Below are 18,531 nucleotides of genomic sequence, written 5' to 3' on the forward strand. Positions count from 1 at the left end.
TCCTGTATGACCCAATCTGCTGGGAACTGTTGTGTCTCACATGGAAGCAAGTGATACACAATGAGTTCAGCATATCAGATATCTGGGATTCCCCTGAATTTACGAAGAGAGAAGATGTGCCCTGTATTTCTTTCACATTTCACAACAGAGAGTCAGAGAGAGAGAGAGAGATCTGAAGGAGATAACTCCTTCTGAAGCTGAAAAGTGACTGCCGCAAAACGGAGTTTCCACTATTCCTGGGAGGTATATCGTTTCAAAGAAAGGTTAGCAGGTCACAAAGGAAGATGATAAGAAGATTCTTAGTTTACCGGCAGTGTCCCAGGCATGTGAAGTCTCTTGGTGGTTCTCCTGAAAGGATTTCACCTTGGCTGGCTGTGCTCCCACAGCCCTGCTGTGTGCAACCTCTTCTCCACTCTCGAGTGTGCGTGGAGACCTCCTGGAGCGGTCCTGACACTCACTACCCACTCCTGTCAGCTGTCAGCTCAGGCACTCTTCCCTGACATCCGTGGTGAAGGGGCACTTGTGTGGCCAAGGGAAAAGCAGAGTGAAACAGCAGAGCCAAAAAGTGAGGTTGTATCTTTGTGCTGGAGACCCCAGAGGTGGCCGATCTCTTTGAAGTCCCTGCTCCAGAAGAGTGTGTGTTGCCTCAGCAGTTTAGAGCCCATGGATCACCCAGACTTTTGCAAACCACACTGAGACCTGCAGGATGCCACATGATTGTAGGGCACCAGAAATGTAAAAACAGGCCTGAGAAAGAGAGATTTGGTGGACATTTGTTTGCATCCCAGTAATATTTGCTGTCTTGCCCCCAAATCTAAATGGGTTGGTCTACACTGGATTCCCCATGGTTTCATCTCATTACAGCTTGTCTTCACAGAAAGTTAAAATGCTTTGCCCAGCTAAAGAAGGAAGACAACCAAACCCAAGTCCAGACAACACCCAGTATCACACCGCTGTCGCTAATATACGTTAGTTTAAATTGATTTAATTAACTGCCCTATGCTCCTGCCTGGAGAAAAAGTCTGCATTAATTTCAATTTGGCCTAAATTTGTTGAAATTGTGTTGGTAAATACACAGATACAGTCAAAACTCTGCTCTAACAAGTGTTTATAATGGATTCGTTCTATTGCTTTTTTTAAGGCAAATCCTATTTAAGACTGCACTAGTGTGTGACAAAACTATTGTTATGTTGTTTCAGTGGCTGCTGATTACGAATCTGACCTAATGCATTCAATTTGATGGAAAGATTCCCACTGAGTTCAATGAACATCAAAACAAGCTCTTAATTAAAGAACAGAAAGGAAAAAGAGAAAAAAAAAAAAGGACATGAAAAAGAAAAGACATCTGAGAAATAAAAATGCTGAGCAGAGATCTACCCAGAAGAGGAACAAGGTGTTTGGAGCAGAGTGGGTTTGTTAGGGCAAAAATAGTCTTCACTTCCCATTATTTGTAACGCATCCCTGTCAGAGATGGGCAGAGTAAACTTTTTCCTCCCACTGTCTGTCATAAAGCCAGTCCCTTTCATGAGCCCTCCACTCCATGCAATTTTCCTTTTGTATTTTCTAGAATTTACTTGGGAATGTATCTTACTTTAATTGCTTGTGTTTTTTTACAACAGGCTACCAATCACAGCCCTGCACTACTTCCCTGTACTAAAAGCAAATGTGTGGGTTTTTTACCATAGAAAGAAAATTTTCTATGAAAAGAAAACTTCCTCTTTTTTAAAATTAAAATGGTGCAGTGACACATATTCAACAGACCTCCCTAAACATTTGCACATTCCTTGGGCTTTGCTATCAGTGTTAGAGCTAACCAGGGAAAGAAAGTGAATCCCTCATTAAAAAGCAATATGACTAATGATGCATCAGAATGAGTAGCCATTACTCCACTTAAACCTAAATTAAAAATCCTGGTATTTGCATTGTCAATTCACTCACAAAATGAAATCTCTTATTACCTTACCCAATTTTCATTACTGAGATGTAAGTGGATCCCAAATTGCTTTTCTAGTCAGAAAGACATTTTAAAAGTAGAATCCCTGATCATCTCTGTTCATCATCATTGCCGGAGATTATCTCAACTAATGGGCAACATATCGATAATAAATTATCCTTCAGGTAAAATCATTTCACATTTCTGGAGTTTCACGGAATATATCAGCAAAGTCACTTTCTTCTGAACTAAAACTCCGTGGGAGCACACAGTCTCAACTGAACTTATTGGAAAAGTTTCCTTAGCTGAGGAGCAGAGACAGAAGGAGGGACACAGCAAAGGAGACCAAGTGAGAGCTCAGGAGACTCACACACTTGTCACCAGCAAACACCAACAACTGCCCACTGACTACTCCAGAGTGGCTCTTGCTCTCTTACTGTGGATATTTTTCAAACCCTAGTTTCATCCATAGTTCAAACAAACAAACAAACAAAGAAGCAAGTCCTGACTTTCACAGTGGTACAAAAGTGCAAGGCCTGCCCTCGGTCCAGCTCAGCACTTCTGTCCAGGGCGCTGCCTCCCCTCCCAGCTGATGAGCATGGGGACAAGGCTGCAGAGCCAGCACCTGCAGCACAAAGCGTGCCACACACTGCCAGCACTGACACCCCACAGCGGGCATCCCCACACAATCACTCTTCAATACTCAGAAAAAATGACAAAACATTTACTGATAATTTTTTCAACTGGGCAGGACTTCAGCGTGACCCCAGAAGATACCATTCTTAGAGCAAACCCCAAGGCCTTTGCTAGCCCAAATGGACACAGGCATGCCTCTCCCAAGGGGAGGGAGTTTGGTCTGCTACCAATGAGAAAAGAGTAGGGCCAACAAATCAAGTTTTTTTGTAAAATAGAATGCAAACCCAACTTTCTTCTGTGTAGAAAACAGAAGGAATTTGATTACAGAGGCAATTTGATGGGTGGAAAATTGGTATTTTCCATAACAAATAATGTATAATTTTAAACGTTTGAGATAGAAATTAAAGTCTTGGTGCTTACTAAAGACTAAAATTACATTTAAAAAAACCCAAAAAACCCAAGACAAAACAATGAAAAAACAGCAAACACTTGTTCCTATCAAAGCTTTCTGTCCTGCTAGCAAAGAAAAGAAATGGTGGCCTCTGACTTTTTGACCCGCTGTGCTGAGTGGTTCAATTGAAAAATAACACAAATAACACAAGAAGATGGATAGTGTTTGTGGTATTTTAAGGTCAAAGTACTACAAAGAAACATTTATTTTCCTTTCCGTTTCTGCCCAGTAAATTCAGGTCAGTGCTGCGGCCATGTTGGACCAACTGTGAAGATAAAGTGTTGAAAAGAGAGACAAGTCAGACAAATTATCTTTTCTGTTACCCTTCAGTGTTACTTCTGCTAGAAGGGAGAAAAAGGAAGAAAAATATTTAATTCTGAAATACTTTGATGCAACAAAATGGACTGTTCTTAACATAAATTAAATAGAGAAAGGCAGAAATTTACTTGACAGAAAGTTCTCAGCATTTATGAGAGATTAGCAAAAAAATGTTTCAATTAGAATTATGTTCTGAAGTGACCGAGGAAAATTAAGAAGCAGCACTGTCAGCTCCCAGTAATTCATGAATTAGCATTCAAAACAGGGTTGTTACATAAGAAGCTTTTAATTGAAAACACTTTTTTCTCATTTTGCATAAGTTGTAACAGATGAAGGCTGAAAAGAGGTTAAAAAAAGTATTTAATCATAAATGATCAGGTTGACCCTGTGCCCTGTGGAAACACTAAAGCTTTCACAAAGGGTCACAGCTTCCCTTCTCCCCATGGGCTGTGGGGTCATTTGGGAGCAACTTGGGATGTCTAAACATGGGCATTCTGTGCCTGAGCATATCTGAGGCACCCCTGGACCTTGGTAGATGTGATAAAGACCCACATCCTTCTGCTGCAGGGCAGCAGGGACAGGTCTGGAGTCACCTGAGGACCACAGCTCTCCTCACCTCCTTGAAACTCATTTCTAACCCCTTGCATTGTCAAAACTTTCTCTCCTGGTTCACAAGTCATTTTAAAAGCACACACAACAAAGCACCAAAGAGAAGGTGGGGAGGCCCTTTTTGTTTACATCTGGAGAGTAAAAAGGGATGGCAGAAAGTGTCCAGAACACAGAGAATCAAGCATACACGAGTCGCTGACAGCAGACTTCCCAAAGGGCTGTCATTTCCAAGGGCTTATAATAATCAGCTTCATTTTCCTACAAAGCAGACCCACTTGCACTAAGCTCAAGAGACAGCAGATTACATACTGCAACACTTAAATGTATTAATATTATATCTGCTTTCAATGTAACTTTAGAAGAAATTATGTAACAGCATGAAATGCAGCTAGATGGGAAGGAATACTGCAAGGAACTCAATATTGACAAGAGAAACATCCCCTTATTGACACCAGTTCAGACAATTTTCTTTGAACAAATTATTATGCCACACCATCACCCAGCCCTCTGACAGACATGCAATTTTCATTTTTCAGTAGCTCCCTCCCCTTTTACAAAGCACAGGATTTCCTTCAGCCATCATTTAAACATCAGAGTGAACTTGGTCCTCAGCAACAGGGCAAGGGCATCAGACTCTGACCATGAAAGCCCATAAGGATTTTGGCTTATGATGCGGGTAATTCTCTATACGGGAAAGAAAAGTCTATATATATATATAAAAAAAAAAAAAAAAAAATCATTCTTACTTCAGATTTTAGTTTCACACCATAAATCTTGGATGTTAGATGGAAAACTCTGTTGAGAGCTTGGCCTTTGATTATATACATTTGTGAAGAGGAAAAAAAAACAACAAACACAGAAGGTTTTATTTCAGCCCAATATGTCAGGCTGCCTTCATCTTTATGGACTCTTGCACTGCGCATTACCTGGATTATTTGTCTGTCACTGCAATATAAATTCTTAACCTACCAGCAACAATACTCTAAACCATAATTGTTCCAGTAATTGAAACTGCCTCAATTTTGACACTCAACAACACATTGTTTGCAACTGAGTAATTAAATGGAGGGTTTAGCTCAAAACCTTTCTCTGTTATTTCCTGTACCAATTTAGAAGTGCACACTTCTCATGCAGGCAAATGGCATTGACTTGAACTTGGCCAAAACACAGATATTTACTAACCAATGTATTTTGCATCGTACAAGATGGAAATAAAAATGAATTAATGGCATATTTAATACATTCAGGTGATGAAAAAATGGAAATCACCAACATTAGCAAGAGAAAGAATAAGCAATTAGAGCCCTAAACAACCAGCAGCAGTATTAAAAGGCAACTCCCCAGTTCCAAAAAGCTGCACATGGATGCACCAGCCCTCTCTACCTTACTGAAATTCTGTGGCAAGCTGTTGCAGTCAGCCAGCTAGAAGGGAACAGAAGAACATTATACATGTGGAAACTTAACAGAAATAAAGTTATTTTATCCTCTTGAAAAAAACTCTGTCTTTACCACAGGTGACCAAATGGTCTTACATGCAGCACTTGGTAAGTATCATAACAATATCATTATTTCAACTTCAATCCCTTTCCCTATACTCATGAATGAAGCCTTGCAGGACCCATCTGCACAAACATAAATATCTCACTATCCAGATTCAGAGCACAGTGATCCCCCCAAACAGTTGGTAAAGCTTGGTCACCTTACTCTTGTTCACAGCTACATTTAACCACACCTGCGGGTCAACAGCACCATCAGAGCCCGCAGCTCCAACAAAAACCCAGCCCAAGGTAGCCTCGGGTATCACAGCAGAGCAGAGATATTTTGCTGAGCTAAAGCCAAGCAGAAACACATCTCAAAAAATGTGCAGGAGGTGATGCAAAGCACCTGCCTTGCACAGATCTCAGGGGCATCAGGGCAATGGCCCCTGTTTCTCATGACAGCACCACAAGTGATTGGCCTTGTCAGGCACCAGAGAACATCCCCTACCACATGACCTTGCACAAACATTTCCCCCTTATCTCATTAATCCATGTTTTAGTGTCTCACACACCAGGAACCTGAGGGATGGGCAATTTCACTGTGTGAAGCTAGCAAATAATTGAATTAAGGTTCAGTAATTGCAGTTATCGCTACAAGACATTCAAGCAAAAATAAGCCCAGCAAAGCACATATCTGACTTTAAGTATATGTGAAGAGTCCCATTAGCTTCAACAGCATTTATCAGGCAAGTCAGAAATCACACACATTAGAGTGCAATAAAAAAATCAACGTATTTGATTTGGAAAGAACTCTGCAAATAAGGAAAAAAAAAAAGGGATGAGATTAAAACTATTTAACATCTTTCATGTCATGCAATAATAAGAGCTTTCTGTAACAGGAGAGATTAAATTCCTTTACACTGGTTCATATCCCTGTTGTACATGCAGCACATCTGGGGATCACTTGAACTGGTGACAAAGGTTTTAGAGGAAAAGGGTCTGTCAAGATACCTCCTGATTCCCTCCTCAGCATTCAGCCAGCAGGTCACAGGCACAGCCTCAGCCAGATCCATCAGTAAATCCATTTTTAGTAGTTTATGCAGAATTGGAAATGCATTTGGGCATTGTGCCATGGCTGGATCTCAGCCATTCACAAATGTAACACAGGGATGAGGATCCCCACTTCGGCCTAGGCTCTGACTTCCCCCTCACATCATGATCTGTGTTCATAGAAGCTGGAGGGGCAACCAGATTTCACCTGGATGCATTGGTGACAACTGGAATTCTGTTTTTGGGGAAGCTGAAACTTTGGGAAGGGCAAGAGAGAGTCAGTAAGAGCCTTAGCAGATTTTACCATGTAAAATCATTATTGGAAAAAGACTTTTATTAGTATCTCAGTATGGTACAGGATATAAAAGCATTGCAGGTTTCAAACCTCTCCATTCTCTGTAGCAACTGAGCTAGGGAACTTTAGTAGACTGATAATATTCAAGAATGTCTGTATTTTTGTCCTCTTGTTTTAGATCTGCAGAGAAATATCAAGCCCATAACTCACAGGAGACTCAGATAATCAGTTCAAACCAAATTGCAGTGTATAATTATCATCACACAACTGGCAGGCTTTGCTCAAGAGGAAATACGAGCTGGCACAGCTGAGAGATCCAAGTACCACAGCCTATAACCCAAATAGAAATGCAGCTCAATAGTTAACAAAGCCAAATGGAGCTATAGCCATTGGCATTTGGAGAAGCCCAAGTCTGGTCTGTGGCTTGCATGCCACGACTTTCAGAGCCACAGACTAATGGAGCCAATCATGGCTCACTGGAACCAAGGTCAGGGCTCTTTATTAGGGGTGCCAGTGGAGAAACTACAGAATGCTGCCCCAGTTCCTCCAGGGAAGCAGATGTTGGTCTGGGTGTAGTATCAAGCACAGACCTGGACCATCCCCTGGAGTCACCTTTCATTTTCTCCTGTCAACTGCACTCCAGGCAAGGAGCCTAAAGGGAACCACTGCTCCTCCTCCCAAAACCACAGCCACAGCAACACTGTGGGCTGCCCTCAAGGCACTCCCCTCATCCCATAAAACAACAGATGTCAGGAATGAGAAAAAGACTTGAAACTGCTCCTGATAAATCAGCAAAGGTCCCTTGCAGGATTTAGCTCATGCTAGGCACCAGCTGGCTGTGGGCTCTGCTGGGCACCCGAGCCCCTCTCCTCTGGAGCACCTCTCGGATGATCCAAGCTCTCTGCTGAACCGGGACTCAAGCAGTCAGGGACAATCAATCACTGCCAGTCTCTACTTTGTTGAGATAATCTGAATATTCTTTTAAAGTGTCTTATAAAGATTTAGATTTGCATTTTTGGCTTCATGAAAAACAAAACAAAAAACTGAAAATCTTGTCATAAACTCACAGTTTTGAGTAAAGAGGTGCTTTTTTTCTCAAAGCAATGAATGATTAAAATTCTTCCCATTGTTGCCCAAGTTGTTTTCAGATGTCAGACTCTGAATTTTTCTTGATCTGGGCTTGAATTTGGCATTTTACTCATTGCAAAAATCTGTTTTTAAGCCTCTGCAGTTATTGCATATTTTTCCCTCAAGACATTTTTCAGTATTTCTCAGATGGACGGATCACTGAGACCCTATGTACTTTGAACTTCTCCACATGTTTCAAAGACACAAAAAGCTGCTTCTTCATAGCCTGATCTAACTTCAATTAAGAGTTTTTCCCTGGCCCTGTCCTCATACAGAGAAAAAAAGTGGAATCTAGTGAAATTATTACAAAGCTGGTTAAGCACAGGATATGACTAATCCTGTATTTCACAGCTGGAGGTTAAACTGAGCCTCATTAAACCCAATGTTCTTGCTTACCCACAACAGAAACAAATGGGGCATGACAGAGCTTTGCATGTGTGCATCTCTCTCATACACTCAAACACTGAAATTCAGCTTCAGCCCTTCCAAAGTTTCAAGTTCCAAGAAATTATATGATGGTCTCAAATTTGTAAGGCTCAATTAAGCCAGTAAGTCTCTATCTGTTAGTTGACTTCTGGATCCAGATCTTTTGAATTGTATTTCCTAGGTTTTTTAGGGAACTCTATTTACATTCTCATAAAATCCCTGGATATCACAGATGACACCCCCCAGAACACACAGTACCCCACCCAGATACCATTACAAGTTGCAAAAGTTCATTTCTGTCACTGATCATGCATTCTAGAAGTGCATGAATGAGAGGGAATATTTGTTTTGGTAGGTAGCAGCTCAAACTCCTGCTGTCCAAAGCAAATGGAACTCCACTGCCTTAGAGGGCTTGAAGGTATTGTGAACTGCTCCTATAAAACAGTACATTTGTTTATTTGGGGAGGAAAAACATTTTATTCAATAAGTACATATTAGTGCTTACATCTCAAGTCAACTTATTGGACAGCAAATTGGTCAAATCAGTCTTGTCATTATATTTCATTAAAGGAGGAGGTGAAATGGAACACACTTGGACATTGATTGGTTTTGCATGCTATGGGGTTTTTTTTAGTATTCTGCTTCCACAACTAAGGAAGCAACATTTGAGAGATTCTGTTATCATATTTTGCATTTACACATGTAAGCCATTACAGTGCACTCTCAAAACTATATCAAAGTTTTGGTCTCAAGAGAGAAGGTCTCATGAAGATCTGTTTCTTCAAGGACTGTACTCCAAAATGCGTGGAATCCTGTAGGAATTCTCACCGATTTCACTTTCTGACTTGAAAGGAATACTTGGATGTAACCCCAAATACAAGTCTCCTTTTTAATTACTTAAAATTAATATGCAGCTAAACATTGAAACACTGTATAAAAATGGTAATAGAGTAACTGAGGGCACATCCCCTTCAGTATTCTGAATTTAAATGGAGACCAACTGCCTGGAAAGCTTTCATGTCTGAGTTGCTCCATATTGCAAAAAAAAAAAAAAAAGAAATCCAATTTCCCTTGTGAGACCTTAAATTAAAGCAATTATACTTACCCTCCTCATGCACAAACAATAGGTAGACTTTGGGGAAATCAAACAGGTTTGTAATTTTGTTCCTGTCGTGGTGAGCGTGTGCAGTGCTCCTGGCACAAGCCATGGCCTCAGACAAACCTCCAGAGCCAATTCACAGAGAGGCCCAAATGTTAAGACCTTGTAGCAACTCTACAACAGGAACTGTTAATGGCAGACTTGGCACAGAAGTGGCTGATAATAAAACAACAGAGGAAATTGCACTCTGACTCTCCTGCAGCCAGCCAGCACATTGTGGGCAATTTCTTTTCCAAATCCTTGGGAAGAGATCAAGCTCTCCACTGAATGGCATTTACATCTTTGTTCTTTGCAGTACTAAGGACTGTCAGGCTCTTTTCGGCCCTGGGGTCCAGACTTCCCCCCTCGTCTTCAGAACAATATATCGGAAACTGCCTGCTGAGTGCATGGTTGTGCCAAGATCCCATTTGCCCAAGAATTGTGGCAGCCTGCAGATGCTCTGCCCATGGAAGTTCCTTGCTCAAACACCTCAGCTCTGTTTTAATAGCAGTGTTACAGGCATTGCCTACTACCATTTTATTAACTCTACAGCTGCAGCTTTCTTTTAATTCAGGACTAGCATGCAGTTTCTTAAAAGTAAGACTAAGAACTAAGAACTAAGTTTTCAAGAACTTCTAGGGATGCTCTAAAGATATTCCAAGGATACTCTAAATCCCAGGCAGCTAGCAAGCTGAACTGCTGTGAAGTGCTGGTCCTACTGAAGACTATTTGGCAATTTTAATTAAATACTCTAATGTTCCTCATAAATCTCAAGGGCTGTCACTCCCTAGAGAAGATGATTTTTTTTTTGTTTCTGCTCTGCACCAAGGGATTTGAGATTTTCTGTGAAAAAGGCATCAGGACTTCATTGTCAAACATCCAGTTACTTAGAGCCTCACCTGCCCAATGCATCTGCTTTGTTAAAAGCTGGGATTTTTGCAACAAAGGTCTGTAATGTGCCCTGAGCATCCCTGAACAGAAAAATGCCTCTGGCATTCCTGCTCTCCAGGGAAAAGGTAGACATGGCTCAGCAGAGACTATAAACCAAAAGGAGCCCTGACAGCCAGCTCATGGTGCACAGTACTTAGTTACAAAGAGAGAGAAAAGTGATGAGTCCACACAGCCTATAAACTTCAGTTTTAGCTAAAAGTGCTCAATCCTTGCATGTGTACAGAATGAACTGAAAATGCAAAATAACGTGAAAGAATGGCCAGAAGTTTGTTACCCTTATTATTTCTAAATGTATGCATTAGTTATGAAACTACCTAGAACTGACCTTTGGAGCTCCTAAATGTTGTAAATACAGGTCTCTCTAACCTTAAGGGGAAAGTGTGCAATTAAAAACTCCTTTTTGTTCAAGGGGCAGCGTGAAATGGCTTGAGGGGTTTATTATGTGCTTGGACACTTCTAGCTCAGAGGAATGGAAAGCAAACATGATCTCCCACCTCAGGGATTATTTTAGCAATATCAAAGGTACCCTCACCTAGTCAACCAGACATCACTAAAGGCTAACACCAGCTCTTCTGGGCATTTCCCACATAGACACAGGAAAATCAAGCCTTCACCCACATGACGTTGCATAGACCAAATGCATGCACACAGCAGAGCTCAGTGTAATTCTTCCCTGGAGAATGTGAGACTACAAAAATGATGCCCATGAAGTTCTCCAAAACCAACACCCAACATTTCTCAGAGTTTCCATTCATCTTCTTTACACTACAACTAAAACTTCCAGAAACCAGCTATACCTGTAAGAAAGGCTTACACCATCCTCACTGGGCTTTGTGGGTTTTTTGCCACTGTGGCTAAACCACAGACACCTACCAGCACTGGAAAGCAGGACTGAGTGGTCTTTTCTGGTAGTGGCATTTGCTACAACCTCTCCCCAAACAATATAAACCAGGGCAACAAAAGTTGTGGGTTGCCAGAATTGCTGCCAGAGATTTTGGCAGTACAGCGATGCCATTCAAGAGCATGACCTTCTAGCTGACATCACAAAACATCACAGCATAAACTGTGTTAAAAAAAGTTAAAACTGGAGTCATTTCTCCTCAGAAAAAGGAAAATGGAAAGAGTGAGGAGTATTGATGGGTTAGCAATGTCAGAAGCTTATCATTTTCCAACTGGAAATCATGTCCCTCAATAGAAAGCAAAAGAAGTCAAAACCATAAAAAACCCCACATATATGGTTATCACAGTAACACCCGTATCTCCATTTCCTTTCCTCCCACTGCAGTGAGGCTTGTGAGATGGTATTTCTTGATCTCCAAGAGCAAGAAAAGCTCTCTCCATTAACCTGTTCAAATAACTCACTAGAAAAACACAAGTGTGAACCCCAGCACACCTGTGCTGCAGGTGACATGTACCGTGCAGAGCAGCTGCCAGGTACAGGCTGGGGAGCTTTTGCCTGTCCCACTGAGGCTTTCTTCTGAAGTGTTTATAGAGAAAGGATATGTTGGGAAACAGGAGCAAAAGTGCAAGCTCGGGATCCCCTACAACAACTTGATTCCAGAAGGGCTACAAAGACACTACCTCTCAGCATACCTTCACTCCAGAGATGCTGAGGAAGATTAAAGCAGCAAATCTCACTCAGGATGCACCAGCCAGCAAAAGGGTATAGTTTCACTGGCCACTGGAACATAAATCCTGCCATAAAGCTTGCAAACATCCTTTGCAGTGCTGGCTTTCTCAGGTTTCTCTGGATGAAGCACTATTTCAGCTCTATGTTTAGCAGTTGGAAGGAAGCCAGGAAGACTTCCATAACCACCCCTGATTTGTTAATCCCTTAATGCACAGGCACTGTTTGTTACTTAGGATGTCAGGTTTCATTGCTCCTCAGCACGCTGGTGATAGAACTTCTTGACACCGGGCTGCAAATATTATTGCAAAGTCAATACTCCCAGGGAGAAAGCCAAGCTGAGTTAAAATGTGACTTTGGTGTTGACAAGCCAGTTTGGCACTGCAGAGTTCAAACAGCCAGGATCACCTGGCAACTTTCAAAACAGGAGAAAGTTTGCCAGGATCCTTTCTGACTAGAGTCTGATCCCAAGATCCGCATGGTAACAGCTAAACAGACAAATCAGACAAAGCAAGAAAAAACACAGTAAGTGGATTATACTTTCTGGGTAGGTGCTGGGAGCTAGATGTACATATGCATGTGAGTTTGTGTCTATACAGATTTTCCTAATCTTTCTCATTAAAAGAGAAAAAAAATCCAGATCTGGGTGTGTAGCATGACAGACTGAAGGTGATGCAGCTCAACTCCCAGAGAGTTCAGCCAGCCCATGGTAGCTTCAACAGTCCTGTTGCCCTAAGGAAAGCTCTCTCCCTGCTTATAATTAACAAAGTTATCTCCTGGATGTGATCTAAAAGAAGATGGATCCTGGTCTTTTTGGACGGCCATTGAGACACCACACAGGGGCTGCACACCACATCAAAGCCAGGCTGCCATCAGTACCTGCTGCCACTGGAGAGGTGGCTTGACTTCTCCAGAACACAGAGATATTTTAAGGTAATTTCCCTCCCTCCTGGATTCAAATACTTGCAATAAGACAGCCCAAAACATGATGACACCTGAGGACAGTGGAGGAAAAGGCACAGCCTTCACACCCAGGGCAGCACATAGGTGAAGGGTTGAGGCATGAGCCTGAAGCAACCCCTCACAACCCAAAATTAACTGGGTTATTCATCCTCCCAACGCAATAAGCCCATGCAGCTATGCAGACCCTATTCATTTTCACCATTAATTACCAACTTTTTCTTGATCTCCTAAGGCAGATCTGACAGAGTAATGTGCATGGCTGTGACAGGACAAGGCTAGGCCAAGGGCACATTGAGCCCATCCCTGAATCCATGCCCATCCCAACTGCACACACACAGACCATCTACCCATCAATAGCTCCAATTAAAGTCATGCCACCAGACACCAGCTCAGACACAGTTTGGAGAGAGACAGGCAGTTAAAATCAAATTAGCAATCAATTAATACATAAAACAACTACAAAGCTGTTGAGTTGAGCACCCTTTGGGGGTTTAACCCCTTGGTGCCCTATGAGTTTTTTTCATGGCTACTAATGCCAAATGAGTATGCTGGGAGAAAGGAGTAATCTTTAAAAAAGCTCAGAGTCAGGTCAAAATGCGTATTTCAGAAAAAAATAACATTTGACAAAATATGTTATTAAAATTTCAGTACACATAGAGCTCTTTATTATTTTTGTTTGTTTATTTTATATGAGAATGTTTTAGAACTGTGATCCTGGAACAGTCTATTCTCTGATTTGGTGAAATGCAAAGAGCAGCACAACATAAACTGGCACAAAGGCATTTTAAAAAAAATATTAAAAGGGCTTTTTTATTTCCAGTCCTTATAATTGGAAAGAATCTGGAACAAAATGACAGTAAAATATGGTGCTTGAAGTAAAAAGCAAAGTATAGAAAAAAAGACTCTTAAAATGCCAGGAAGGTAGAACATAAAAACAGTGAAAGGATGCAAAGAACAGGAAAAAAAGGGTAACTTTTCTGATGGTTTAAATAGACAGTGCCTTACTGAATGCAGCAGAACTGCCCCTGTTTACAGCAACTGCTGTGCTCTTTACAGGGGTCCAGAGGACATACCAGACAGAATGGCTGTTTTCTTCTCACTGCTTGACATTGCTATATAAAGACAGGTAAGCATCATGAGTGATCAAAAGCACAGTGGCACGTGGAGTAGACTTTGAAAGGGGGATGCAAGCAAAAAGTGCCCCTTTAGAGAGTCTGTTCAGATTTAAGTAAGATCTCAAATAAAAGCTGGGAGCCTGCACCACACACAACTATTCCCAAGGCTGTCCTTTGACAACAGTCTCATCTTTCAACAAGATAAAAGTCAATGTAAATGGGCAAGCAAGACAAAAATCCTACAGCAAGGACACAGGCAGAGCTGGACTCTCACAGCATCCCCAGGAGCAGAGGTGGGTCAAGGACCTCTGCAGGGAGGCATTAATGCACCTCTGAAACACCCACAGACAATAACAGAGGATTCACTTTTTTTTTTCATAATTTTTTTTTTTAATTTTAACAAAAGAAGACCAAATTCTATCTCTGTGGGGTTAATATGAATTGTGTTCCTCCTTGGCAGGATGTTTACCAAAAGCCAATGTGGATTAAAATGGGCACTCAGACACAACCACATGGAAACAGAAGTGAGCCACACTAGTATCTATTATCTATCATAAAACCTACCTGGGAAAGAAGCTTGTTGTCATCCTCCAGCAGTTTCACTTTTGTTTCAAGTTGCCTGATATAGTTGGAAGACGAATCTTTAGGAAAAGAGAAAAAAAAACAAACACATTTAAGCTTCTTGTGGTACAGGCAAGTACTGTCAGACAGCAATACGTTTTCCATTCTGTGGAAGGCAAGTTTGGGAAAGACTTAATGAATAAAACCCTGCGTGTATAGGGTGAGAGAGACTCTGTCAAAGGGTTTTTTCACTAACAAGCTGAGATTCAGCAAAAGCAGTACCTTCTGTGAATCTGCATCAATGCCAGTTTGAGGGGTGGGCAATACAGAAGGAAAGTGAAGTTAAAACACTGTGTTTTGTACTTTCATAAAAGTAATTTCCTCGTTTTGAGAGCTATTCTCATTCATCTAGAATGCACCAAAATACTCCACAACAGAACAAGATGTTTCCTTTTAGGTTTGAATAAACAACCCCTCCAGACACGTGCCTTTTTCTTTTGAAAACAACTGAGAAACTCACAAAACCAAGCTGTTGGCACAGCTCTAAGAGGAGGTCAGTGCCACAACTCCCAGTGCTGTAAAAGGGGGAGAAGTGTATTCAGCAAGGCCACAGAGCTGCAGCATGCACACAGCCTGACACACACAAGTGCCTGCCCAGGACATCTGTTTTCTCTAGTGGAAGCACGTGACACTAACCAGAAAAACACCAGGACAATAAAATTCAGAATACCCTCACATAAAATGGTAATATTCAACCTGAAGGAATGCAATGGCCGGTTTACCATCACAGTAAGACAGCAACACCAGATAGGGTGGCCTGGCATAGAAGATAAGTCACTGGAGAGCTCTGTGGGTGGCTTACTGCTCTCCAAAGCATCTGGCTTTTGTTTCGAGCCATGCTTTGAAGAAGCACATTCAAAAATTTCACAGGAAAGAAAATAAAGGAAACTGGGAAAGCCTTTTCTCCATTTTCCTTATAGCTTGATGAGTTCCTCCCATACAATTGGTTCTTTGCAAAATTTCTCCTCCACTTGTAATTTCAGTAGCAGAGGCCACGAGTTGTTACAGCAGGAGGAAAAGTTTTGGAACATAAGTATACGAAAAACCCCAAACCCCATTTTCCACACTTCTAAAGGGGATCTGCAAAGTGCAAAATTATAATTTCCCTGATCTCATTTATTACAGCATGACTGCAGAAGCCACTGTTCAACCCCAGGATTCCTTGCCGAGCGTGAATTGGCAAGGAACCAGGTGTTAACACAAGGGCCCCAGTGCCAGTGGGTGTGTGCTGCAATGGCCAGCACCTTTTGGGATCAGCCTCTCCATGGAGAGCAGGCAGCTCAGGCTGCAGCTCTGGCACACGAACACTCACCCATGCACACGTGTGGGGTTTAGGCTGGCTCTGTGCTAGAGCTTCTCTCTGCCTTTGCCAGAGGCTGCCAAAGCACTCAGCACTAAGCCTGAAAGCTCTTCCTGGCCACTCTGGGGGCAGCTCAGCAGAAAGGCTAGCAGGGAAGCTATGGATAATCACTGAGACTGCTTCGGCCACTCAAGGGAAAAACTGGAATATGCTCAAAAAAGTGCTACCATAGACCAGTGCCAAACCACACAAAGGAACAGCAGGATGGATCCAAGTCAAGTGCCCATCTAAAGCACACTCTCAGAGGAAAAAATGCTCAGTTTTTTGACTGGATTATGCTTTGTTCAAACCCAGGAAATCCAAACAAGTCCTCATGAGAAAGGTTAAGGAGACACTGTAGGGAGCTGTGTAAGTTCAGTGAACAGCTTAAGTGGTGACAAGGTTCACAGCAACAACAGCTTGAGCTGCAGGGACCACAAACTCAGCCCAACAACCACCCTAACATGGGGGAGTCTCCAGGTCAGAGGAGAGGAGAGCAAACCAAGTAGGTTATAGAATCAATCTAAAGCACTTCCCCTGTGAAGGCCTCATGCATTAGGCACGCAGAGCTAAAGCTAGAGAGAGAATGCTGCAGTAGATCGGTGCTGAACGCAGCAAGATTTTGGGATCAGCTTGAAGAACCTGATGAATTAGTAATGAACCTGTCCTCCAGCCGGGTGCAAGGGGAGTTTGAGATTGTTAAAGCCAAGAGGACCATGGATTCTTTGTTCTGATCTCCTCTGTGCCCCAGGCCATCACACTTTGTTAACTTAGCCCTAAATTCAGTACAATAATACCCATTTGCCTTAACAGTTCCAAAACCAGTCTCAATCTCTGTCTGAAGACAACCAGTGACTACTGGCTGTGTGTTGGATACAACAGCTTCCACTGGTAGATCTGGTCAGATGGGGTGTCCTTCCCACCTGCATTCCAGCTTCACCAGTACCCTCATTGTGCTAGCAGCTACAAGAAATTTAGGTTAAGCGGATGAATGGTGACACAGAAGCTGTCATCTTCAGGCCCTGAATGCTACCAGGACTGACTGGTTGATGAAAAGAATAGAGCATGACTGCTAAAGAAAAGGAAATAGAGAATTATTTCCCCTCTGTGGTTTTACACCCCTTTCCAATAACAAAGGTTCTCCTTGGGAAGGCAAGCCCTGCATCCTCGGGAGCCAATGTACACCACTGGTCCTGAAAGCCTGACCCAAGAACTGCTAGAATTCTTCAGACACCACTGTTCAACCCCAAACCATGTTTGATGTCTGACCTCAGCCAGAAAACACCCTATGGCAACATAAAATACACACAGGAAAAAAAAGAGAAAAAAAACCCAACAAAACCAAATGAGCTGTTCTGTCAGCAGAAAATACTTCATCTCAGGCAAAGGCTGTGAAACAGTGCTCAGAGACATCCCAGTCCTTACTATGCCCTAAGAGATGAATCACCTCCATCTTCTGGACCTGCCTGTGTTGAGGCAGGTGCCAGATGAACCATTTGCATCTTGATCTCAGTTTTAAAAAAGCTCATAACTCTCACAACAGCAGGCAGTAACACTGCCAGGCTAAGCAGTGAAACCCCAGGCTAGGACTCACCCATGTTATATCAAGGAACACATCCCCAACATTTTTCTGCCTCTGACCTTTCTCTTATCAGTGAGTATCCAGAGGCAGGAGACAAGGACAGCCTCACTGACCCATCCAGGAGAGACAGCAGAGCTGGATCACTGACTGATCAGACCTTCACATCCTTTTCCATTAGAAATCAAACAAATGGTCCTCACTGCTGTGCCAAAGCCTGCTGCCAGCTGTGAGCAGTGCTCCACCTTCACCAGCCCACAAGCACTCTCCTCAGCAGCTTGAGCAGCTCCCAGACCCAGGCACTGGGGCACATCCCCAGCACACCCACCTAGCCACACCTCATGGCACTGATTTTGAAACTACCCACACCTGCTAGTGCCCTGCTGGTGACCAGACAACTATAATGGTCAAGGATACATGGTTGAGGATAAGCTTTCTGGCACTCAGTGCTGCCTGAGATGCCATCAGGGCCAGCATCCTCCTCTAGTTACCCCTTGGGGCCGTGAGAACCAGCTGCATGAGCCGTGCGTGCCTTCGTGGACCAGATGGCACCAGAGGTAACAAAATTTCCCATCAAAATATTCCACATCCCACTCAGCACCCTCCCTTCTGTGGCAGCCATCACACAGAGGAGGAAGTTGGGGAGAGAGGCAGCAATGTGCCCTGCCAGGCTGCTACCCACGACAGCAGAACGGGTGAAAACTGTAATCACCATTGCCATCGCGCACTTGCACAATGTAAATTCTACAAGCTAAATTGTTCACAGAGCTGTAAAACCTGAAGTCCTGTTTCTTTACAAAGCCTTGGGAAAACTAATTGGATGTAGCTGCCCATATTATCTCCATGAGAGGTAGAGGAGCTGCGTTCCAGCTCA

At 42.6% G+C, this 18,531-nt stretch overlaps 1 protein-coding gene across 4 annotated transcripts in view; it reads right to left on the minus strand.

The window, feature by feature from the left end:
* The window catches only part of CCDC85C (coiled-coil domain containing 85C), a 106,986-nt gene that overhangs the window by 24,867 nt on the left and 63,588 nt on the right, over positions 1-18,531 (minus strand). For all 4 annotated transcript variants that reach the window (XM_014249860.2, XM_005520141.3, XM_014249859.2 and 1 more), the window contains one exon: positions 14,683-14,759. In XM_014249860.2, coding sequence (XP_014105335.1) covers positions 14,683-14,759 — 77 coding nt within the window. The remainder of the gene's footprint in view (positions 1-14,682; positions 14,760-18,531) is intronic.

Source organism: Pseudopodoces humilis, chromosome 7 (genome assembly GCF_049639895.1).
Source record: "Pseudopodoces humilis isolate 2021_Gansu_Grassland_sample_001 chromosome 7, ASM4963989v1, whole genome shotgun sequence".
In the NCBI taxonomy this organism is placed as follows: domain Eukaryota; kingdom Metazoa; phylum Chordata; class Aves; order Passeriformes; family Paridae; genus Pseudopodoces; species Pseudopodoces humilis.